Source organism: Pan troglodytes, chromosome 4, assembly GCF_028858775.2.
Source record: "Pan troglodytes isolate AG18354 chromosome 4, NHGRI_mPanTro3-v2.0_pri, whole genome shotgun sequence".
NCBI lineage: Eukaryota > Metazoa > Chordata > Mammalia > Primates > Hominidae > Pan > Pan troglodytes.
The window spans coordinates 42,227,774-42,254,380 of NC_072402.2; the positions used below are offsets into that span (position 1 = coordinate 42,227,774).

Sequence of the window (26,607 nt, forward strand, 5' to 3'; positions counted from 1 at the left end):
ATGGCTCCACCGAGACAGTAAGTCTTGTGAAGGACATGGGTGTGCAAGAGCATAATCCAGCATAATCTCCTCTCTACTTCTGTCACCTAGAACCTGACATGTAGATTTAGTCACTTGCTGCAATCATTAATAACATTGGCACAAACATCCTTTTGAGTATTTTTCTGAGGCATACATAGCCTCTACTTGTCAAAGGATGCCTCAAGACAATAGGATCTAGAAGTGAACACAGACTCACAAACCAGAAAGTGATGCAGACTAACAGGACCACCACTCCTTTATTAACTTCAACACTAGCCACTGCAAATAATGGGCTTAAAACCAGCAGAAGACTGATCGTGAAAGGAAAATAAGCCTTAAAGGACACTTTCAAGTAAACATCAGCTACGTATATTGAAGTGGCTAATTGCTCTACCATGCTTCAGCCTATTCAAAGGAAAAGCTATAATAGTTTCATTTTTTTTAAGTGTTACAGCCCTTTTCAAATTTGTCTAGCAGGCTTTTTGGGTTAGGTCAGAAAGTCCCCAAAAATAGTTTCTTTTTTTAAAGGTATCTTTTCAATATTTTCAAGAAATATGATTTTATCACTTCTACATGTAACTACTCCAGTAACAAATTAAGTGAAAAAGTTATTGACCCCAAAAATGGACTGCTTTTTCAATGAGCATATAGAAATAATTTGCAATAAGAACCAGCTACTTGTTTTAAATTAATGCTGTCTTATAGGAAGTTTTTCTTAGCTAGAAATGAACATTATATTTTTGTTGATAATTTTTAATATTTGGTAAGCATATATTTCAAAGACAATATAAAAGTAGCCAAAGCTCAACTCCCATTTTAGAAAAATGGCTGCAGATTTTAAATTAGTGAAAAACACTCGTGTGTTGCAGTGGTTAAAAGCATGAGCCCTGAACTGCCTGGGTTCAAGTCTCTACTCCACCACCCATTAGCTGTGTGACCTGGGGCAAGTTACTTAAGCTCTCTGTGCTTGCATTTCCTGATCTGTAAAATAAGGCAATAATATATCCATCTCATAGAATTATTCTGAAAATTAAATGAGTTAATATTTTAAGTGATTAGAGCAGACTCTGACATAGTAAGCACCCTATAAATTCTTTATTAGTTATGCTTCCTAAATATTTAAAAAGTAAATGAGGTTGCATAATTTTAGTTCTGACTCTTTTTAAAAATAATTTCAACCCCTGCTATAATGTTACACATTCAAAAACAACCCAAGGCCACTGGCACGCACAAAACATTCCATTTGCTTCACGAAGCACATTTAAAATGTTGTGACTTTTATATCAGACTTAGCTGGTGTTAAGAAATTTTGAAAAATCTATCCTGGACACGGTTAACTGAAAAACATAAAATGTGAAGAGAAAGAAAAGCCATCAAACTGCCTATAGGATTTACCTCCAAGGACTGAAGGATGAGCTCTCATGAAATGGGAGGGATTATAACTGCAGGATAAAGTTAGACAATCAGAGACAGCATTTCTCAAGAACAAAGGCAGGATTTCAGAAACTAAGATGTCCTAACATGATGAAGTGGACTCGGGCCAGCTTCTCACTGCAAAGTGCCTGGAGGATAAACAGCAACTCCAAGGGGATCCCCAGCTCTCCGCTCTCCTATTCTCACTGCTTTGTAATGTGATCTAGGTGACTCCACAAGGGCTCCGTGAGGTCAAAATTTTCATCAGCCCATCCTTCCTGTACTAAATGCTCTAACCAGGTGACACAGGGGAGTCAATTGAAAGTAAATAGATTCCACCCATAGAAAGAAGGGGAATTGGAACTAGTAAGGGGGAGAGGGAGAGGCAGTTGCAGGATGCCTCCCTTCTGACATTGACAACTACTTCAAGTCTAGCAGGAAACAGTTAATGACACGGCCCAGCCTAGGGCTTCTTCAACTGATTTCCAACAAAATCCACCTCTCCCTTAAGAAGCTAAGAGCCTTGTAGCTAAAGCAAAATGTGGCCTACTTGACTGGTTATGTAAGTGACCCACGCCCAGATATAAACAAACCCAGCTAAGGCAGTTTTCTGCAAACCTGCTGCTGACCTGGTTTGGCCCACTCTGGATGCCAGAGCGCGAAAGTCAGGTGAGGGCCTCTCAGTACAGGTATCTCTTAACTGTGGCTGAGTAGATTGGTTTCATTCATTCATGGTATTTTGTTTTAACTCTAGACCTTTATGAACAGCAGAAACGTTCACTGAGAATAACTAACCACCATAAAAAGGGTGAGCCTTACTTTAGAGTTCAATTCCTAACACTCTGCTGAAACAGTGCCCATCATGGTCACCAAAGACCTTCAAATGACAGAACCTATAGTCAGCTCTCAGTCGCACCTTCTGTGACCTACAGCAGTATTTAATACAGTTGATCATTTCCTGTCCTTATCCTCCAGGACATCAGGCTCTCTAGGTTCTCCTCCCACCTTGCTGGCCTTTTCTTCTCAGGCCCTAGAGCAGGTTCCTCCTCATCTTCTGGATGTTGGCAGGTTGTACTACTTTAGGGTCAGTCCTCAAACTCCACTCTCTCCACTCTTCCCTTGGTTATCTGACAGCATGGCATCACACACCATCATATGATGATGACTCTCACATTTTCAACTCCAGTCCAGATGTCCAGACCACTCCCCTGAGTCACACTATCCCCTCAATATCTCCTCCTAGTTGTCCTAGCAGTCATTTCAAGCACAACAGGTCCAAAGCTGAACTCTTGATTCCCACCCCGACACCCAGCTTCTCCTCCCAAAAAATGGCAATTCTGTCTTTCCTTGGAGTCACCCTTAACTGTTTTCTTTCTTTCACAACTGGATTCAGAATCTGACCTTTCTCATCACCTCCACTGCAACACCAGGCAAGCCACCACGGTCTTCTTCCTGAACTGTTACAACAGTAGTCTCTCTGCTCCTACTCTTGGCCCTCCATAGCCTTTTCGCCACAGGATAGACAAAGGAAATCGAGTCATGTCATGCCTCTGCAAGGTTCTCCAATGAGTTCCCATCTCATTCTGAGTGAAGGCCAGAGTTTTCCATGACCTACAGTGCCTCCCGTTGCCTGCCCCTCCTCCACTCTCTCCCAGCCTCTCGGAAGCCCTGCCCACTACTCTACTCCAGCCCCACAAGCCTCCTTGCTGTTTTTGCCTCAGGCCACTTGCACTTGCTGCTCCACCTTCCAGCATGGCTCTTCCCCTGGATATGCAGATGCCTTGCTTTCTCACTTTCTTCTCATCTCTGCCCCAGTGTCATCCTACCAAAGAGGCTCTCCCTGATCATCTTATATGAAATGGCAACCGCCAACCCTTGCTTTATTTTCACTCATGCCCCTTACCATCACCTAGCATATTAGGGATTTATTTGCTTGTTGTATGTCATCTGTTTCCTTCCAATAAAACATATGCTCCATGAGAACAGCAACTTCAAAGACAGTTTTGTTCACCATCTCCCCAGTACCTAAAACCATACAGGCAGGCAGTGGATAATGAATATTCACTGAAGAGATAAATAATTTATCATCAAGAACAGAAAATTCTCTTCAGATCTAGTAATGTTTTCTCAGATTCTGAGGTTTTCTTGTGATAGGCTCTCCTTGCTATACGTTGTGATGGGAGTGTCACTGTCTTCTTTCATTCACTTATTCACCCATTCATTCATTCTTTTTTTCAACACTTACTGAGTGTCTACTGATCACCAGGTACTGTGCAACCTGCTGGGCCCAGGATGGAGCCCTCAGCCTCTATCAGCGACTCTTAAAAAAACATCTTCAGGTCTGGCGCAGTGGCTCACGCCTATAATCCCAGCACTTTGGGAGGCCAAGGTGGGTGAATCACCTGAGGTCAGGAGTTCAAGACCACCCTGGACAACACGGCAAAACCCTGTCTCTATTAAAAGTACAAAAATTAGCCGGGCGTGATGGCGCATGCTGTAATCCCAGCTACTCGGGCAGCTGAGGCAGGAGAATCACTTGAACCTGGGAGGCAGAGGTTGCAGTGAGCCGAGATCATGCTACCGCACTCCAGCCTGGGCAACAGACTGAGACTCCATCTCAAAAAAAAAAAAAAAAAGTCTTCAAACCCCAGTGAGTATTGTCTATTCCCCAGGAGGTCCCCTGACCCAGCCAGGAGGCTTTCCTTCTTCTCTGAGCTCTTTCTATTATCTCTATATTTTGTCCTATGTCATCTATCACACTCTGGGAATGAGAGTTTTATTTTGCTCTTCCTGGTAGGATAAGTAACTTCCCGACTAGGGTCTCAGCTACAAACAGATTGTGTAAAACACCACAATACCATGCACCTCTTATGCCTTCTGGTAGCAGTAGCCCAAGAGTATTGCTGTTTAATCCTTTATTTAAAATATCAGATAGGCTACCCCTTTGCTAGCAAAATAATGGGATGATCAGGCAGATATGCAAAGTAAAGGTACTGGGAAGAAGATATCAGGAAGAAAAACATTAAAAAGGAGGAATTAGATGTAAAATATGAACTACTATAAGAGTCAGCATCTCTGGAACACCTGCTACACACTGGGTAATTATACCAGACACTACTACTATTGTAGCTAACATAACTATGGTGCTTACTCTGAACCAGGCACTGTATGATTAATATTTATTAACACATTTCATCCCCAAAACAATTCCATTTGACAGATGAGGAAACTGCAGTGCTATTTAAGTAACTTCCCAAGGGCACACAGCTAATCAATGGTGGCTCTCTGCAGACACTCTGCTATGTAGTTCAAAGTCCTTTATGTAATAATTAGGGTTACCAAGTATCCTATTTTGAACCAAAGAAAATGGTATTTGAGCAATGTCTGGTATTTTTCCATTAAGAAGTTTCATTAATGTGTTACAGTGTGACTTGTACCTAGGTATGTTCGCCCACTTCCTGGCCCTGCCCTATTCACCCCTGGCAGTTTGCTGAGTCTTGCTGAGAAAACATTCATAGAACAGTAGATACATTATCTCATTTTGTTTAAGAGTACAACAACTTTCAAGACACTCAAGACTCAAAGACCTAAAAGATAAACTAAGATGTCAACTGCTATTTCTAGGTGACAAAATATAAGCAGTTTTTATTTTCAACTCTTTACTATCTGTAATTTCTAGATTTTTAAGAATAACCATCCTTAGACCTAAAATAAGAATCTGAAAAAGTCATATTTTTAAAATGTGCCTCTTAAGTAAAGCTGTGTAATTTTATGCAAAATGGTAGGTTATCAGTAAGTCGACCATATCTGATAATATATGTATAAATGTATTAACTGGAAACGTTTTACCCAAGAGCATACAGAATTGTTTTTAACCATCTGCCAAACTTACTCTCCATAACTGCATGAGTCATTACTATATTTGTTTTGTAGACAAGAAAGCTAAGGCCCAGGGAAAGTGATTAACCTGCCCAGGTTATTAAGTGGTTGAACCAGAACGCAAACACGGTCCTGACAGAGAGCAAAGCCCAGCCGCTGCGTATACAATCTCCCAGATTTCCTCATTCAAAGGGACCTTCGCCAAGTTCTGAAGTTTATAGAAAGTCCTTTTCACCAATGGTCTTAGTGTTACCCAGAAGAAAGAAAGAAAAACTACCCTCAGAATGAAAGTGAACATTTCTGAGCTGGGTGCAGTGGCTCATGCCTATAATCCAGCACTTTGGGAGGCCAAGGTAGGAGGAATGCTTAAGCCCAGGAGTTTGAGACCAGCCTGGACAACACAGTGAGACCTTGTTTCTACAAAAAAAAAAAATGAAACAAATTAGCTGGATGTGGTGGTGCATGTCTGTATATGCAAGCTACTCAGGAGGCTGAGGCAGGAGGATCACTTGAGCTCAGGAGTTAGAAGCTGCAGTGAGCTATGTTCTTGTCACTGCACTCCAGCCTGGGTGAGACCCTGTCTCTAAAAAAATGGGGTGGGCAGGACATTTCCAGAGGTAAACTAGCATTCATCTCCTCACCCATTCCTCTTTTAAGGTTCTCTTAGGATTTTTCCTGACATTAGTCTTGGCCGTACTCTTCTGAGTTGGACCTGAGGTTACAGAGAGGATACATCCAAATTCCAAAATTATCCTCAGCCCAGGAATTTCCTGTGGGTCATATGTAAGCTAAAGGAACTCTGTAGATTTTAATATGTAGCAAGAATATCTGAGAGAACCCAGGGAACCTCTGTTCACCAAACTAGAGTCTCAATCCAAATACCCAATTCACCCTCATAACTTGCCTAACCTTCCTGGGATCCTTTAGAAAGAAAAGTGGTCCCTGGAAGGAGGTCGGGCCTCTCAGGGCAGTCCTGTTAGCCACAGAAACAGCTGGGGACAAAGCCAGTGGATTCCAGAGGTGCTGGGAGTGAGAGCTGTTTCTCCAGCTCCTCCTTCCCCCCTGGAAAAGCACAGTTTAAACCCCCTCCTAAATAACAAGTACACTTTGGGTCTCTAAAACCAGATCCTTAAAAATAGTCCTATTCTACTGTTTTGAAGGAACTAATCAAAATTATTGAAGAAGAAAACAAGCCTTTTCCCTTATAATAGGGGAGAGACATAGGGGGAAGTCAGGAGAAGATGGGGAAACTGCAGGCCTCTGAGAACAAAAACCAATCTTTCCAAGTCCTCACTCCTCATTGTAGTAGCACAAAGTAGCCTTCAAGACTGCCTACATTTACGTTTGGAAAAAGGACTCTTGAATGTATAAATAACTTTTTTCTTCCCTTGCTTCCCTCAAGCAATCAAGCAGATATTCAGTCATGTGTGGTGTGTGGACTTTGGCATGATTAGATTTAATCAACAAGCCCCTTCCTTCTTGATGCAGTTCTCCAAGGCCTAAAGCAAATTGGTCCACATCAAGGAAAAATTGGCAAACTGAGAGGGGAAGAACCTAATATATAAAAACACCATGATAAAACCAAAAGACCTCAAATGAAGCGGCGGACTCTGACAAGACCACTTCAAGTGACTCCAAAAATATAAACAAACTAATGAGGAAGATACCCCATATGTCATCATCACAAAGAACTCTACGAATAAGTCAGATCCCCTATAATCTAATGGAAAGACACTGGCACACAAAAATGATTTTCTTTCTTTCAAATTCATGAGGAGCTCTATTCTCCAGTGCCTATCCCTAGAGCCATATGTGTTTCGGCCCCCCTAAATATCCTCAAAAGTAATTGAGTTCTACAGACAAAAAACTATGCTAGCAAAATAGAGAATTCTCCATGGAAATGTATGTTTTTTCCCTTATTTTTTATGTGTCCTCAATAGAAACATTTTGAATGAATGAATAAACGGAAGAATGGCTGAATGAATGATGAAAGCCAAGTACTACCTGGCATTCCTCCAAATTGTTCTGTTTCTTCTGGTTGAGAAGCCCTACTTAATTCCTGAATCCTGTTTCATTATCCTGAGCAACTCCAAGATACTACCGGGTAGGTAGGGATGAATGAGAGCTGGATGTGGGATTTGTCAACATTCATAACCAGGACTCTCGATTGTCAGGGATGACACTGACCAGATAGATGAGACAAGTGTTTTCCCTGCCTCTGAAGAACAATGTGAAATAAGCTATGGGCTACTCTGAGGGTCGGTGGGTTTTTCCTGCTTCCATCTGGGGCTCTGCAGTAGATCACTTTGCAGGCCACCCCTCACCATCATGAGGACAACCATTACCAAGCACACTTGCAGGAAGAACAAGGTCACGCAGCAGGGCCAGGCTCAGCTTTCCTGGGCCACTCTCAGGTGCCTGCATGGTGAGAATGGGATCCCATAAATCCCGAAGCCCTCTGAGAAGAACAGGAAGTGGCCTGAATTGAGCACCTGTGGCCTGCCATGAAGCCCACCATAGTGCAAAGGAAGAGACCAGATGGCAGACGTTTCTGGGGGAAGCATCTAGGTCAGCAGCCAGGGGAAGAGAGTCCAAGGTTTCTGTAGGGTAAGAGCCAGGGTGGGGCCAAGTCAGGGTAAAGCCAGAAGGAGAATCACCAGGTCCTGACTAGCACCACAATCCCAGCTGCTGACCTTTATCACAGATGCCAGAACACTCAGTAATAAAGCACTCATGCCTCAGGGAAGAGCCTAGGCCAGTCAAGCCACAGCAGAACCCAGGAGGACCCAGGAGGTGCAGTGTAGATTGAAGGATTGGGACTTTCCATCCCTCCACCTCCACCCCCCCCATTAACCTCCACTGTCACCAGGAAATCACATTCAACAGCAGCTTGACAAGGAAGAGTAGGAGAGGGAAGAAATTTGAGACACTGAATATTTTACGTAAAGATACCCATCAGTCACCAAAAATGACTATTTACATTATTGTATCAGACCAAGTTTTCTATATTAGGCTAAAATATATCCTTTCCCCTCCCCTGCCCCACTGCCTATAGAGTGGGACCCCATGAAGATGATCAGATCAATTGTAGATAAAGACTATCTGGGTGTAGTGTGGGTAAATTTGTGCCACGAGGCACTTTCAGTATTCACTGCCTACTTTCTGGGATCCAAGTGCCGGAGATGTGATAATGGGCTGGCCGCCTTCAAGGAATTCAGTGTCTTAGGGTATAGAGGTTTAATAACAGCTGTGATACAGTAATGAGAGGGCCTTTCCTAAAAATGTACGCAAGGCAGAGTGACACAGGAGATACAATGCTGAACCCCAAGGGAATTCAGAGAATGCCTCCTGGTAAAAAGTACACTCAAGCTGCATCTTAAACAGCAAGTTGGAGATTAATAGTTAAAAGTGGGAGAAATATTTACCTGACTTTGCTAAAACAAAAATAAAAGAGGGAGGGAGGGAGATGTATGGAAGGCATGTGAGGGTGGCTCACAAAACTAAAAGAATTAAGCATCCAAGCCTTGAGAGGCAGGAACCTGGGCAGCAACAAGGGCCCAGAACACAGGCAGGACCCTCTCATTCATCTACTTCTCTTTACATGTTTGCAGTATTTCCTCCTACTACAGGCTGGTTTCTTCCAGCTGATGGTTTTCACTCCAATCTATCCAGCATTGCCACCCAAGAAAGAAGACACTGCCGTCCAAGAAAGAAGACATCACCCACCAACCTCCAGTTTGAATAATCCCAAGGAAGGATTCCGATTGGCTATGCTTAAATCATGTGCCCAACCCAGGCCAATCATTGTGACCCAGGCAGGAGGAGTGCTGTGATCAGCCTAGTCTGGGTGGGGTTCCCATCCCACTGCACTCAGCAAGGCAAAGTTACGTGAGAAGTCGGCAGCATCATTTGGACCTATGGCCAGAGTAATGGAGGGACCACCTCCTAAAGAGCAAAGGGAAGAAACATACTAAGCACGCAAAACTAACCATCCAGGCCAGCGCAACATTTGGCACCTCTCTGCATTTCTGTATCGCCATGAATCAACAGGCCACAAGGCTAGGCTATTTTCTATCACTTTGATACATTCTATGTATATCTGACTCTGTCCATTTGCTTAGAAGGAACATCCTGCCATTGAAACCCCACCAAGCTCACCACAGGCTTACAGGGTATTGAAACGACATTCTTTTTATGATACCTCCAACTTGAACTATCCTCTTTGCCTTGAACTTTGACAGTAATTTTTCCTGATCTCTTCTATGGGACTTAATCACTTTCTACCTTACTTAATTAATGTATCTGAATAAATAATCATTTGTCCTTCCCTAAAACTAGAAGTGATGGAGAGGAGTCCCCTGAACAAGAATATAGTAAATTATAATACTATCTCCCTTCCACCTGCAGAGATTAATGGAGAATGATACCTTTTCCAAGAATTTGAGCAGCCAAAAATAAAGAAAAATTTACTTTCAAAAATTTGGCAAAGTATTTGTTTAACTAAAGGGAGCTTTGAGGGTATGCAACTATGTTGTTTGGCAAAGAGTTTGTAATGGGCCTCCTCTACTCTGCTGACAATGGTAGGCCTCTAGGCAGAGTCTGGAATTGAAACTGCTTTGTATGAGGTTAAACACTCCCTTCATTGAGAGCCAAAGAAATCTTAGCAGGTTATGTCACCTTTAGAAAAATGTTTCCCTTCCTTAATAAGGATTTCTCTAGTGACTTACTCATCCTATGGTATTCAGTTATCATTTGGGGAGTTTTTAGACTGAATACTCACTTGCATATCCACATGCATGTGTACATCTGATGAAACTTGACAAAAGGGAGGAAGGGAAAGAAAAAAAGACAAATAAGCCCATGAGACAAAAGTATCTCACCTTTAAAAATCATTAACATTTCTAAAATGCCATCATACCTCTGCCTACTTACTGTGTCAAGGATTATTTTTTCAGATTAGGTACCTGCCCTGTAAACATTAAATGAGCTCATGAAATAGTCCAAAACAATGGTCTCAGGGTCTTAGGTCTCCATTCCCAGCATGCCTAATCTCTCTAACTGTATCTTTTTGTCCAGGACAAACCTGTAAACTTTCCAGGCCACAGTGGAAAGCACTCCCAGCCCATTCTTTTCCCAATTTATCCTCTCTCTTCCTCTCCTAAGCCAACCACCCTGTGCTCCAGGTGTCTGTGCATCTGTTCCCAATCCCAATCCAATGATGTGTTTAAGTACTATATCTGTGTATAGGAGGAAGGTATCAAGATGCACAAACAACCCTACCATCTTGCTCCTCCAGAGTCTCTCCCTGTCACTTCTCCTCCTAGTAAAGATACACAGAGGAGAGGGAGAAGCTAAGATGGGGAGGCACAATGGCACCTTTTGAACCCAAGGTAGCTACCCATTGACGTTTACCATCCCTTACCGCTACTAAGAGGTGGTGAAACATACCAGGAAGGACAAAGCCTCTCGAGTGTCCTGGTTCTTGGCCTGGCTCTGCCATTTATTAGCTCTAATTTGTGGCAACTCATTTCTCCTCTCTGAGCCTTGGAGACCCCAACTAATAAATGAAGATGACAATCACATCTAACATACAGGTCTTTTACAAGACAACATGTGCAAAAACCACATTATTCATATGTCATTCTTTCATCCCTTCTCCTTTATTCTACCATGGTTACTGTTCCCTGTGTTTCCTGGTATGACTTTGGGAATAACTGTAAAACTCAGCCTCAGTTTCTTCACCTATAAAACAGAGACAATATCTGTATTACAGAGTTATTTTGGGACTCAGATATCATAGATGTAAAGCATGTACTATAGCTTAGTAAAGAGTAGTTATGATTAATAGGGTACCATATAAATATTAGTTATTTTTATTATGATTAGAGAAAATATGGTGCTATCTAAGCTCTCCAAGGTTGTCAAGCTTTCTGGTATGCATTGCCTTCTTTGGCAATTGTAGCCTGGTTTTGCACCAGCAAAAAGAAAACAAACGTTCACACTATGTGTCACTGGAAAGGCAGCATATGATATGAGCTGGGGAAGGAGAGAACGAGGGAAGTTGCACAAGTGGATAAAAGGCATAAAGGAATAAACATTTCAACATTTCCTGGGGCCTAATGATTTATACTAAAGTATACATTTTAAAAGATTGAATGACAATTATGAGAAACTTGGGTAAAGCCTAATTCCTATATTTTTCAATCTTTGATTAATAAGCAATAAATTTCTTGATTGAATCTCCTATTTAAAAAAAAAAAAAAGAAAAAAAAAAACAGAAAATCAGGCATTCCTGGAGCCCTTGAAGTGGAACAGTAATGGATTCTGGCCCACTCCAATCATTAACTGCTGGGCCACTAGTATGGCCTGTCCTGGGGCTGCCTATGCAAGGAACAAGCCAACTTTTGCGAACCCTAGGAGTACATCTTGGGCAGCCTGGTTTTAACTGCTTTCATCATGCTCCGCTCTGGACATGGGTCATTTCCAAAGGCACTGCTTCTAAGTCACATCCTCTTATCTTCCCGCTGAAGGCATGAGGATAAGAAAGTACTAAATATACTTTTTAATTGAAATATGGTATTAGCGAGTTTCTGCAAATGTTATTTTCCTCTTGTTACCAAATCCTTGCTCTAAATTTTCAGATCACCCCCTCCACAAGCCAGTAATATATACGTGTTCAGGACAAGGAAAGAGCAAGAGAGCACATCAGACATTATTTCTGACCTAACTCAAGAGAGGTTTGCCAACAAGCCAGTAATTCCAAGCTCTCAAAGCCACTTTCATGATTTCTCAGGTGACTTGAACCTACATATGAGAATGATGTTAGTGGTGATTAGAAGGGAGGGAAGAATGATTAAGAAATTCAAGCCACCTCAGTTTTAAAGACTGACAAAAATACTTATGATATCCTGTAAGCAACAAGAGACTACAGTTCACAAACTGGCCATCAGGATAAAAAACCAAGTCCCTTATATTTCTCCCACTATATGGAGGGGGCATGTCTGGGTCCTGGGAGATGGGTCCCCATGTTAAGATCCCTGTAAGCAGAGACAGCATCTGTGAGGGTCATTACTTCACCATACCCTCAAGAACAGTGCCTGGCACCCCCCACCCCAGATGTTTGTTGAACATATGAATAACACCCCCTCATCGGTCAAATGAGGGAATTGGACCAGATCATCTCTAAGGCCCTTTAGGCTCTAAGGATCTGTGATGCTGGGACTCTGTCCAGCTAGCATGACAGCACGACCAAACCCACTCTTCATAACTAAATCACCATGATTTAATAAAGAACGCAAGTGTGGAACATGGTCTAACAATCCCCACCTCTCTGCTACCAATCTTATTTTCACTCATCTTTTATCAGTGGCAAATAGTTAATCATTTCCATATCCCAGGTACCTGCTTTCACTTGAGTCATGTTTAATTTATACATAGCTATGCTATGACTTTCTGCTGCAGCTCGTACTGGCCATGCTTCAACTTTGGATTTAAAAGGAGTGCATGATAAATGCATTCCCTACAACTCCAATGGATTCTCAAAGTTCTCCACTGGCCTCCTCATCATTAATCCCATGTCTCTCCAGTGTTAGGCTGCCCAGGCCCCAACAACACTGGGCCACATAAATACAAAACTAAATAAAGCAGATTACAACCCAAATTTAACTGGGTTAGAATTGACACAGAGATTTGGTAGACTCTACAGAATGGTACCTATCCTCAAGAAGCTCTCAATATACCAGAACTGATAATATTCACTCCAAAGTAATAATGACTTTGTGTATCTCCTCCCTCAAAAACAATTTACATGGTTTTTTCATTACTATTCAGGAATAATTTCAAACTTACAGAAAAGCTGAAGGATATCCACTATTTTTTTTTAAAAAGCTGAAAGAATAACAGCAGCACAAAAAAATAGCAATATATACTATTTACCCAGATTTACATATTGTTAACATTTGACTGCATTTTCTATTTGTGTATGAGCTTGTTTTTATAAGTGCATGCTTGTGCTCATATATATATATATATACCCCCTGAATCATTTAACAGTAAGTTACATATATCATGCATGGCCTTTTAATATACGACTGTATCCACCAAAGATACACAGGCTTTCGTGTTGAAATTTTTTTCAGTCTGTTCCTTATAACATCTATAAAATCAATAAAATAGAAAAATCAATTTTCTTAGATGAAAAGTAAAATTAATTTTTAAAACATTAATTTTAAGGTCTTAAAATAGTATATTGAATATAAGCTATTAAAGTCTTCAATGATAGAATTTAAAGGATGGCAGCTGAGCAACATGAAAAATGTGTTCAGGCTGAGTCTTTCTACTAGCCCTAGACGGTAAATGCATCTTATTCCTGGGGTTGGCCTTGATCTAAGCTAAAGAGCAAACAAGCCAAATAAACACTTCTGTTGTATTTCAGAAGGAAGAAAGAAGATGCTTGAAGCTAAGCTGGTTTGCTGACAACTGCTAGCGTCCATCCTCCTCTGGGAGAAGCACAGGGTGACAGGGTAAGCCATCCTGCTCCCTAGAACAGGTATGCTCCCGAAGGACAGCGCTGCAGAGGCAACCTGCTTAGAAATACCTTCTCTGCTTGTAAGCTTGCGAAAATGTTCCTTTTCTCCTTGAATTAAAAACATAAGCACACACGTCCCTGCACAAGACAAGAACGGGGAAGGATTACACACTATCTTATTTTTTTAAATCTCAGAAGGCAACAATCACCACCAGCTAAGCCCAGCCGAGGATGGGACAACAGCTTCTCAGGGCACTTCTTCCATACCCTAACACCAGCTTGCCCCTTGTTTCCATGGCCCACACTACAACAAGAATGGATTGCAAGTAAGAGAGAATAAGTAATGTAAACCCATTCCATTATCAATCACGCTCAGATAAATGGCTCTTCTTCCTTCAGCAGTAAAGGATTTTACTTACTTGATAATTATTTTTAGTAAACTATTTACTATGTGACTGTATTCTCTGAAGATACACAGGCTTTTGTGTTGAAAGTATTTTTTTCAACTCCTTTCCTTATAACATCTATAAAATCAATAAAATAGTATAAAATAGAAAAATTTTCTTAATTACAAAAATTTTTTTAAATTACTATACACTTGAAAACTAAAACAAAAGATGCAGAAGCTGGGTATGAAACACATGCGTATTCTCTGCAAATCCCACTAAGACTGAACATGTTTAAATCAACAGGACTGTTTATTGCCAAGGTAACTCCAAGGTAATTCTGATGAAGTGAATCCAAAACATTTACCTTATACTAAACTCCCTTCTTTTTTTTTTTTTTTTAAAGAGAATTGCACATACATAATAACACCAAGGTAGGTAGATTCAAAGTGAAAGGAACATAAGAAGAATTAGTAGGTTTGCCTCAGAAACCTATATGTATCTGTACAGTGAGTGTTTTATAAAGGCACGTATAAACACGCGCTACATTGGAAAAACAGTCTGGCAAAGAAACAAGGAAAAGAAAGAATAGGATGTCTGGTTTTACCCGTGAAGGAAAGAAAAGATACTGCAATCTACCTTGTTTGGACGTCCTTCTTCGAATCTTCATTTTGGGAAAGGAAGGCCACGAGTAGTTAAAAGGTGAGTCGGAGTCAGAATCCATCTTTTTGTTTTGGTGAAATCAACAGATGAAACAGTAGAGACTCAGGAAGAACTCGGGGCGTCCCCAGCCAGGAGGCAAGCCTCCCCATGTGATGTAAAGGGAAGGAATGAGACTGGATGAAATAGCTCCTGCACACCAGGGAGGGAAAGGCAATAAATGTTTTGCTTCCTTCGGGCATTCAGGCGTGTAGACCGACAAGGAGGCTGTAAATATTAAAGCCAAACTAGGGAAGTAAAGGAGGGAGAAGTGGGGGAGCTAAGAGTGGCTGAAACACTGCAGTCCACTTATTCAAAAGGTCATTGGGAGCAAATGAATCATTAACTCCCCTCTTCTGGTTGCTGGAAATGGAAATGAAGGAGGAAGGTAACTGGGAATTGACAGAGAGCTGCCTGTGATTCAAGAAAAGCCTCCCAATGCAGGCTTGTTTTGCTCGGAGGGAGAATATTGCTTCTCAGAAGAGCTACCCGGTGCCGTGTTAGATAAAGGTTGAGGTTTATGTGTGTGGACAGCCAGAAAGCTTGATCCCCAGGCAAATGAAGGCCAGCAGACTCCAGGAAGAGCTCTTTCCAGACCACACTATTCTTTCATACCATTGGCAGCTTGGGCAGCTTTTCGGATCTAAGAACCAAAACAGCTCTGATAATTCATTTAACAATCCAGTCTCACCGCCCTTTTAATCCTAATGTGGTTGGAAGTTTTAACTTTTATATAGATTGTACTCATTTCATTAGATTTATACAAAGTTATCTACCACTGTTTAGCACAATTGGGGTATTTCCATATTGGTACTGTCACCAAGTCTGGCCGTTAATCATCAGGATTTTGGCGCCTTTATAACTGTGATCTAAACTTTCAGTCCATCTCAATAGAGCTGGTGACTAATTTACCACAAACCAACAGTTCTTGCAGTCTCCCTGAACAATTCTCCAGTAATTAGCATTCAGGAGAAGCTCATTACTGCCTCCCCATAAATCGTGGCACTGCTCAGGCTCACTTCTCCGCTTCCTATAGGCACATAGATATCCATGCCCCAAATAAGCTCAAGCACAACAGCCGAGATCTGCAGTGGAAAAAAAGGATATCCCAAATGTTATCAGGCAGTCTCTTTTAAGCATTTCTTTTAGTAGAAACAATAGCAAGAAATGTTTGTTTTGTTTTGTGAGGTCACCTGATGTCCAAATAAACTAAACGACATTGGAAACATACAATATGAGGATCCCTTAAGTCTGCAGACTTAGAAGGTGACAGTATGTGTCTTAATTAACATTCATTTCTTTGCTTCAGTTATTTCCTAAATTGTCGGTACTACTGTGCCACGCTGTGTAAGAAAATAGCTGCATAGCCTGCTCCATGGAAGCTAATCCTGTCTGATTGGGTAGGGGTTGAGTGAGGCATACAGGGAGAAGAGGAGAAAGGGGAGAGACCACTTAATTTCAAATTTAAATCAAAATCAGAATTACATAAATCACTACTGTGTTTTTATATAGTTTGTCACATAAACATACAACTAAAACAAAATACAACTAGAGTATAGTTACAAACATTGCAACTAAGTGGAAAGAAATACTGATACATTTTCTATTTTGTGGCTTTTTTTTTTTTTTTTTTTTGAGACAGGCTCACTCTGTCGCCTAGGCTGGAGTACAGTGGCAGGATCTCGGCTCATTGCAACCTCTGCCTCCTGGGTTCAAGCAATTCTCCTGCCTCAGCCTCCTGAGTAGTTGCGTCTACAGGCATGCACCACTACACCCGGCTAATTTTTGTATTTTTAGTAGAGATGTGTTATTTCTACGTCAGCCAGGCTGGTCTCGAACTCCTGACCTCACGTGATCCACCCACCTTGGCCTCCCAAAGTGCTGAGATTACAGGCGTGAGCCACCATGCCAAGCCTGTGGCTTTTAATTAGGTGAATAAGTACATATTATTCTCAACCAGCTGGGTATAATTATAAGGATATGTAACTTTCAGCCCTTATATCCAGTAAAAGAGTTTTAGTCCATATGGATCTTTAATTAGAAAATATACCAAATCTTGTGGAAGAGCATTTACATTCACTCTCGATTTTAGAGCACAGAATGGTGCCTAGGACGCTGTAGGCAATTGCTGAAAGAATGAATGATTTACAATAGTTGGTCTGCCATGTCAATGACTTTACCCTGTGGATGAAGAACCTTTACATGACAACTGATTAAAAACACATATTTTGACAAAAACATCTACAAGAACTATTATAAAGTGTTTAAAATATATATTTGTATTTTATTTAGCACAACAGTTGTAAAAAGGACAGTACTTCTGGGTAGAGAAAACCCATTGTTCTGAGGCTGCAGACAATGATGGGAGTGTGCATAGGTCTATGGCCTTTTGGCTGCTTCTAAGTTGTCTGTAGACCAAGGAAAGGGGACCTTCACTAGTGTGGACAATCACCAAACCAAAATAGTGTTGGATCAGGAGATACTGTTATTTTTCTTCAGCTCTACTTGCTACCATTAAAGAATCCTTTGAAATGCAAAATTTCCAAGGCGGTTAGAAATACTAAAGTCCTCATCCTGAATTGGTGGGAGTGGGTTTTGTAGCTCCTTGCTACACATGCTAAACCTCTACTATACCATCCCCTTAACTAAAGGTATAGGAATACTATACTTCTTACAGTTGACTGATGCTATGGGAAAGAGAAAGACATGTTTCTTATTAAATTACAAACAGAACAAAAGTAATACAATCTATAGGGGCTCCCTAACTTGTTTTATTAAGTTGGTCAGAAATGTGACAAAGCGTTCAGAAGACTACAAATGTAGAGAAAGCAGAATCGGGGGCAGAATTTCTCAGAGGCATCAGAATGGAGGAAGGGGCCTGAGGGAAAACTGTTCATTTTAAATGCAGATTATGAGATTCCCATCCCAGATGTGTTGAATCAATCTCTCTGAGGGTGGCCCAGGAATCTGCAACAATTTACAACAAGCACCACCCCTATCCCAAGCAATTCTCATGCCTATTGAAGTTTTAGAGTCACTCAACTAGGAGGTAGATAAACCCCACATCAGCAAGTTACTGGAATACGCTGTTCCTCCCGTGACTACCAGTGACAGGTCAGAAGAACTTCAGGGCAATACAGACAAAGAGAGAGATGAAAAAAACTGCATAAAAAGTATTTCTATTAGCTGAGATTCCAGACAGATTCTAATTCTTCCAAATGCAGTCCTTGTTGACCAGTTACATATCAAGTGATTGTTGATGTCAAAATTATTCTGAAACAGTAACGATCTAACCAATACATGTGAGACACCCAACTGACATATGTGAAAATACCTCAGATATCAAAAGAAGAGACTTTCCAATGTACTCATTTGCTTTACCATTTATCAGTGTTTTCTAAAGAATAAAATGATTTCTACTGACCAGACATGAACAGTTAACATACAACTAGAAAGTGAAGTCAAAAATAGTGTTTGCACAGCCCTTTTTATTTTTAGGCCAGCTTACCTCCTTGCTCACCAACACGTTTCTTCTGAATGTGGATCATTTATCCTCTTTGTTTTCTATAGTAATTGAAGTGGGTTTTTTTCCCGCAGTTTATCAATATAATTGCATTTAAATTAATTCAAGATGCTATTTACATCTCATTCATATTCAACAGGTGACTGTTACTGGCTGATTGTAATTGCAGACAGCAGAATTCAATGACACATTCCCCCAGGCCACGCTTTCACCATATATCATACAACCATTACCATGTAAGAGTATGAATGCTTTCACGGAAGATACATTCACCTGAATGTGCCTCCTTTAATTAGAAAATTCTTCACCTAGAAAAGAACTTCCATGAGGTTATAATTATTCAGAGAAGATACTGCTGCCTTGAAGTTTCAGCTTTCTAAAAGACCCACACAGAAAGGAGACTTTCCTTGATCTTCATTTAGACATTAACCTGCCTTTCAACCTTGTAAATCTCAAAGAAGTATTTACATTTTGATCTGAATTACAGTATTTGCACAGTTTTCTTATCTTCCAGGGGGACCCAATATTCTTTGTGGGCAAGAACTGTGTCTTACGTTTTTAGTGCACCACAAGCTAAAAAGAAAAATCATGGGTTTGGGAGGCACAGATATCCGGGCTCAAATAATAACTCCGTCAGTTAGTGGCCCTAACCAAGTCATTCACATTTTCTGAGCCTTAGTTGTCTCATAGCGAATGGAATCATATCTGTACTTTAAAGGGTTATTGTGAGGATCCAATGAGATTATAACAGTGAAGAACTTAACATAAGTAAATTTTCAACAAGCTTTAAATGTTGAATGTAAATAAAATTTCCCTTTCATATATTATTCTTCTATGTTATAGACACTGAAACAGTTTTTTTTGTTTGTTTGTTTTTTGTTTTTTTTTTGAGACAGAGTCTTGCTCTATCACCCAGGCTGGAGTGCAGTCACATGATCTTGGCTCACTGCTACTTCCGCCATCCAGGCTCCAGTGATTCTCCTGTCTCCTCAGCTTCCCAAGTAGCTGGGATTACAAAACATGCGCCATGGCCAGGCTGGTCTTGAATTCAGACCTCAAGTGATCTGCCTGCCACGGCCCACCAAAGTGCTGGGATTACAGCCATAAACCATGGTTCCCAGCCACTGAAATAGTCTCAATTTGACCCTGAGGAGTAATCATTTGATTTTTAAAACTGAGACATGGCAATGTGCAAGGAAGTTCCAAGAAAACCATACCAAGACAGAAACAGCAGGAGGAGGAGAAGGAGGAGGAAGAAGAAGGGAAGGAGCTCGAAGAGGAAGATTTGCTTTGCTTCTCTACTCCACTGTTAAGCCACCAAGACACCACAGTTTTTAATACTACTAGACATTGTTCCTGGAAAGTCATAAAATATCCAGATAAAAGGAGGCAAGGCCTCTGAGGCTAGGATAAGCCTTTCCTGGATAAGTTGAGCCAGTGCAGTGACAACTTAAATATATGCTTCATCATATGCAGCCTTAACTTCTAGCATAAGGTGAAAATCAGGGATGGATAAAGCCTTCCTCAAAATCCCTTAGAAGCCACCATGTCATTTCTCAGCAAGCTCAACACAAACAGTCCTTCTGTGGATCTAACTATGGCCAGGCACCCGGTGAAATGGGTGGCTTTCACAGGGAGGCTATGTTGTACAGAATATGAAGATCTTTATAAGCTCTTACCCTTGTGCCAAAGATGCTGTCACTCTGAGAAGCACGGTAGAAACAGCACATTCACATCTGCAGTGTCCCACTCACTCACGGACTTTATTCTCTCAAAATGAAATGATGGGTACAGCCACCCTGAGGTGTGAATTCTGATTTTCCTCCCTACCTCCCCCGACCCCCAGCGCTTTTTATTTTTTACAGAGCCCATAAAATTGAATTCACATAAAATAGACATGAATTGGGAGCATGGTACAACCACTGTTGTCAAAAATTGGAATCACATGATGCCACTGTCCATAATACCATCTTGCTTAAAACAAAATGTTTGAATTTCTTATCTGCCATTATTACCTTTATTTATTTGAACAAAAACATTTATGTGCACCTGCAGAGGTTCTGATATGGTCTTTACATCCCCTATTCTCTAAGAGGAAAAAAATGAATATCACCTAGAAGCCCAGCTAGAAGAAGTTACTGATATATGATATGTGTCTACATATAATAAGAAAACAAGAAAATACTCAAAACACCTCAGGGCAGGAAAATAGTAATAATTATAATCTATTATTAATAAATGTAAATATTAAAATATTAATAATGATAGATTTCCTGACTGAAGCAACACATGTTAAAGAATTATATTGTTGAGCCAGGTGTGGTGGCTCATGCCTGTAATCCCAGAACTTTGGAAGGCTGAGGCGGGTGGATTGCCTGAGGTCAGGAGTTCGAGACCAGCCTGGCCTACATAGTGAAACCCCATCTCTACTAAAAATACAAAAAATTAGCTGGGCGTGGTGGCAGGTGCCTGTAATCCCAGCTACTACGGAGGCTGAGGCAGGAGAATCACTTGAACCTGGGAGGTGGAGGTTGCAGTGATCTGAGATCACACCATTGCACTCCAGCCTGGGCAAGAAGAGTGAAACTCCATCTCAAAAAAAAAAAAGAATTATATTGTCAAAGCTTCCACCATTTGGTTAATATTGCTACCGATATGTTCTACCTAGATGATTATCTCAAGAAAAATAACAGACAAACAACAGGAAACTTTGGTGAAGCTCTTTTTGTTTTAAATGCTGAAGTTTCTGAGCATAACCTGAAATGAAAGAATTAGGACAAATTTGCTCAGTTGTTCTGAATAATAAATCATATGGAATTTTGGATTTATCTTGCATAGGCAACACAGATAGTGGATGTGAGGGGCCCTGGAGGTGGGAGAAGCAAGAATAAGAGCCCCAAGTCTGGACAGAGCAGGGGTGCAGGGATAGGGAAGTTCCTGGTATAGTCTAAGGAGAAAGAAATCCCTCCTATTAGGAAGAACCCACGGACTTCAGGAGAGCAGCATCTGATAATGTTACATTCCAATTTTCCCAAACCTTCAAAAAAAAAAAAAAACCTCTTACATGCCATAGACTTGTTCACAGACTTAATAATTTTAAAATGCAAAGTTTAACTGACTATATTTTATATAGATTTAATATTGTATATATAAAGATTTATATATTGTATATAGATTTTATATTGTTTATATTTAGATTGTATATGTAGATATATACAATATATAGATAGATGTATAGTATATATAGATATATACTATATATAGATATATACTATATATAGTATATCTATCTTGATATATAGTATATCTATCTTGATATATAGTATATATCAAGATAGATATACTCTATATCTAGATATATTATATATCTAGATAGATATACTATATATCTAGATATATAGTATATATCTAGATAGATATACTATATATCTATCTATATATCAATCTACAATACATGTAGATATATATAGTATATATCTATATATAGTATATATAGAGATTTTATATTGTTATCCACATGTAAATAAGTTAACTATGAGGTATCAAATGAGCAAAGAGTTTAATAAACTATAATGAGCAAAGAGTTTAACAAATAGTTTAATAAATGTTTAATAAACAAATGAGCAAAGAGTTTAATAAACTATAAATTCCATAGATCTGAAGCTAAAATTCACATAAAATATGATAGATAAAACTCACTTAAAAAGAAAAAACAGGCAGGCTCGTCCTATATATGCTTCTGGGGTGTGGTTCCTTCTAGGCACTCTTAACTGCCAGATCAAGAAAATATATAAATGTATCCTAACCTATGTACATATATCTACAAATATTTCTGTATGCAACCGTGTGTATCTGTGTTAACTGAACATGAGTGCATGCTGATATCTACAACTCTAATCTGTTACCACATGGATCACTCTAGCCTCTTCCCCCTGCTTATCTGTAAGCACCCACTCCAACAGGGAGAAACGTGGCAGCTACTAGCCACAATCCATTTACTTATTTGCGCAATACATGTAGAGTGGTATCAAAATTCTTTATCTTTTTGCCTGCGAGAAAAACTGTATCAACCAAAGGACAGTGCTTATTGCAGTTTCTTTTGCCTTTATTCTTACAGACTCCACTCATTTGCAAAGTTAATAGATCTGCACCTCCCTCCACCACACCCAAAATTCCCTTTGGTAAGGTTATTTCTTACATTTTTAATACAGCTAGATTGTTTTGTCACATTCTGCATCCCATTCCCAACCTCAAGGTTTTCTTAAATTTGCATGCATTAAGGTTTACTTGGTGCACTCTAATGTTCTATGGATTTTGATAAAGGCATAGTGTTGTGTACCTACAATTCAAGAATCAAAGAACACTTTTACCACCCTAAAAAAAAGATATATACAATGTTGATGATATGTAAAAAGGATACAAGAGCCAACTAAAAGAGTTCCCAGCTACCAAAACTGGAACACTTTGACAACAAATAAAGTAGTATTTGATTATTACCCAAAGTGCAAAATAAATATCCATGACTCTATACAGGCATACATAAATGATTGAATAAGTAATGGGGGGAACAGACAAATTTCCCATGTAGAAGAATTCCAAATAATTTATGTAGATACCACACCCACAAGTATACAGATTAACTCCTCACTTTTTCCTTATGTGTGGGCTACACATAGTGTGGAAAGGCAGGTGAGGAAGAGTAACTTTACAGTGGAGAAACCAGACCAACACTACCTCAGCCAGGTGATCAAGGTCAATATCAACAGTGACAATGAACATTGATAGTATGTACCTTTTATATGGTGTGATGAAAACAGCACTTTACCTTTGGGTCTTCTTCCCAAAACCCATAATTCTCAGTGTAATGATGAAAAAAGTAAGAAAAACCCCAATTAAGGGACATTCTACAAAATTCCTGACTAGTATTTATTAACGGCAGCTTGATCCTAATGGGATCCTGGAATAGAAAACGGAAATCAGGTAAAAAGTGAGGAATCGAAATAAAGTATGTAAGCCTATATAACTGTTCTTAAAAGATAAATGTATTTAAAAAAATTTTAAAGAATGGGAGCAACAAGTATAGAATCTATATTCACTAAATGTTTGTGGAACCGATGCTAAAACAATGTTTGCATCCATATTCACATATGTAGAATTCAAGTCCTGCATTAAGCTCCATTGATTTTGCCTAAGTTCTTACTTTGTGAAGTTGCCATGTAACTCTGAGGACACTAGTTAAAGTATACTGAAAATAATTCTGATTCACAGAAAAAAAACAGTGTCTCCATGGGGTTAATAACATCTCAAGAGTGAACTCCCTGAGAGGTTTCCATTTGGCACCTGTGTGGCAGATGAATCTCTCTGTTAGATGGGCTGAAATTTCACTGGCAGACAAATCTCAAGAACCTGGATGAACCTACCTAGCTCATTCCAAGTTTCCTCAAGCTCTGGACACCATCAACTTGACTCTTTTTTTTTTTTTTGACAGGGTCTCACTCTGTCATCCAGGCTGGAGTGCAATGGTGCAACCACTGCTCACTGCAGCCTTGAACTCCTGGGCTCAAGCCATCCTCCCACCTCAGCCTCCTGAATAGCTAGGACCACAGGCATGTACCATGCCCGGCTAATTTTTTAAAATTTTTGTAGAGACAGGGTCTCACTATGTTGCCCAGGTTGGTCTTGAACTTGTGAGCTCAGGTGATCCTCCCACCTTGGCCTCCCAAAGTGCTGGGATTACAGGCGTGAGGCACTGCACCCAGCCCAACTTAACTCTTTATTCTGATTTTCTGTTATTTTAAATATTACGAAGAATCAACAGACTGCTTCCTAGTGGGCCTCCTATTTGACCTCTGATTGTATCACTTCTCCCTATACTTGAGCGACACATCTTCAGTGAAGCCTCATAATGTAAAGAGTAGATTCTGACAGCAGTGGCAGAGGTGGTGGCTCAGGCACATAGAGTCACCATGATTCTTCAGAGGCTCTTCAAGTTCTCCTCTGTCATTCGGTCAGTAGTCTCACTCCCTTTGCAGAGGAACGTTGGTGTTACACAGTGGCATTTAACAAGAAACTTGGTCCCATACAGAAACTCTTCGTGGACAACATTAGGGAATACAAATCTAAGCCACAGGCATCTGGAGGACCTGCTGATACTGGCCCAGAGCACCAGCAAGAGTTGGAGAGTAAACTTCTGCTGAAAGCAGACAGGAATATGTTATCTAATTTCAAATGCGAAGATTCTAAAGTTGAAACCATCGAAAAACCCCAGTCCTGAAGAAATAAAGTAAAAATTAATCTGGTAATTTGTCATGAATTTGTTGCACAACTAATCAGAAGTATCGGAGTAAGTATACATTTCATAACTGTCAAATGTTCTTTTAATTCTCATTCCAAATCAATTATTTGGTGATGTTGCAGGGGAAAAGGAATAAATTCTGTTGGCTTTCTTGCCCATGCTTCAAGTAAGGAGCCACGTTTCATAAAAATGTTCTTTAAATTAGCCACTCTAAAAGGTAAAGCAAATTGTACCAATAAATTGTTAGAACTTGTGCTACCTGGCATGAAAGCTAACCAGAATCTTAATTGCCCTAAAGTCCCTTCCAAGGAATTAGCCACTGGATACTCAGTATAAAACAAGCCTGCAAACACACACACACACACACACACACACACACACACACACACTGCAATCGAGCTTGCTGGCCAATTATCCCTTTGTAAATGTAATTTTTTTTTTTGTAAATGCCTATAAACATGGGTATTCTGAAGTGTTTCAACACAAGAAAAGGGGAAGAAATCCCTTAGTGGTATTATTTTAACTTTTTATAAAACAAACTTTATAGATACCATTTCCAGAATATATTTCATATTTTTCACTTGTTTCATGTTTTGTACATTTGTTGTCATTTTCTTAAGAGTTTCTATTTGTTTGAAGTTTATAATCTAATCATTTTATTGAAATATCAAACTAAGGGAGTCTTTAGGAATGGAATACATGAAATTTGCTTAGTCACTAAGCTGATTTATTTGGGGTCAAGGATCTTATTTTGGAGAAGGAAAATTTAGAGTTCAGAGAAAGTACTGCCATTTTTCCCTCCCTTGTTACACTTCAGAAAGTTGTAAAATGAAAGAAAAAGGTAATTTAGAATGTACTAAAGGTAGGTTAGTACTAATGCCAAGCATCAGGCATCCTCATAATGCCCTTAAGACATCAGTGTAAATATCAACCCACTCCCTTCATCCCATTCTGTACACTTCAAAGTCCAACAAATGACCCTGTGACAGCAAATTACAGTCACTTGATTCTTCTTAATGTTCAAAAATAATTAACTTTTAAAGGTTTAATCATCTCATAAGTTGAAGTGGTTAGGAAATTCTTTCAACACTTTTTCCCCCCAAAGTTTGCCTATTTCCCACAGATCTGTGATCTCACTGGTGATAATCATTGAAAATCTGTGAACCTAATACAAATGGACTTTCATTAATACCTTTTGTGATCAGTTGAGATAAAAGTAGAACTCCATTTCTCTAATTCCCAAAACTACTGAAAACCCAGTACGTTAGGGGTGATTTCAGCATTGCTGAGCTCCCTCAGGGATCTCTGACCGTGATTCTCAACCTTGGTTTTGAAACCTCAACAACCACAGTAAGAAAATTTCCTTGAACAAAAAGAATAAAATTTGAGTTGGAATTTATACAAATAACTTTGCCTTCCCAGTGGTCTTCTTGGGATATTTCACTGTCTCCAGCCCCTTTACTTCAAAATGATTCACTGGGAAGCTTTAGTTTGTGGTAAAGAGATAACCCCCCAACTCCCCAAAAAAAGAGAAAAGAAAAAAAGAAAGGACTACACAGAAGCTCTGTAGCCTGGGGTGTAGAGAGAGATCTGCCAAAAATTAGGATTGAAAACGTATTTTTCAGAAGAGTTCTGCTAAGGTCCCCCCCCCCATGTTTCACGAAACATTCTTGCGGCTTCAGTCTAGATACACATGTGTTATTAAATAACAGCCAAGAGGGTCAGCTTCCACTCACAGGGGTCACAGCTTCTAAGATGCCATGCTTAAGATCCTCTTCATTTATTTTTTATTTTTTTATCTTTTTTATTTTTTGAGATGGAGTCTCGCTCTGTCGCCCAGGCTGGAGTGCAGTGGTGCGATCTC

At 40.0% G+C, this 26,607-nt stretch overlaps 1 protein-coding gene and 1 non-coding gene across 8 annotated transcripts in view; one reads left to right on the top strand and one right to left on the bottom strand.

Annotated features, from left to right (window-relative positions):
- ARHGEF28 (Rho guanine nucleotide exchange factor 28) overlaps positions 1-26,607 on the bottom strand; it is a 314,548-nt gene that overhangs the window by 113,200 nt on the left and 174,741 nt on the right. Inside the window, exon 1 of one of the 7 annotated variants that reach the window (XM_016953153.4) lies at positions 14,866-16,484. The exons of 5 other annotated variants lie outside the window; for them this stretch is intronic. In XM_016953153.4, the coding sequence (XP_016808642.3) occupies positions 14,866-14,950 (85 nt within the window). In that variant the 5' untranslated portion in view covers positions 14,951-16,484. Of the gene's footprint in view, positions 1-14,865; positions 16,485-26,607 lie in introns of those variants that run through there. One more of the 7 variants, XM_003950527.6, reaches the window with a different exon arrangement.
- On the top strand, positions 465-527 carry LOC112209322 (U7 small nuclear RNA). Its single transcript, XR_002944065.1, has one exon. It is a non-coding gene; the product is annotated as a U7 small nuclear RNA (small nuclear RNA).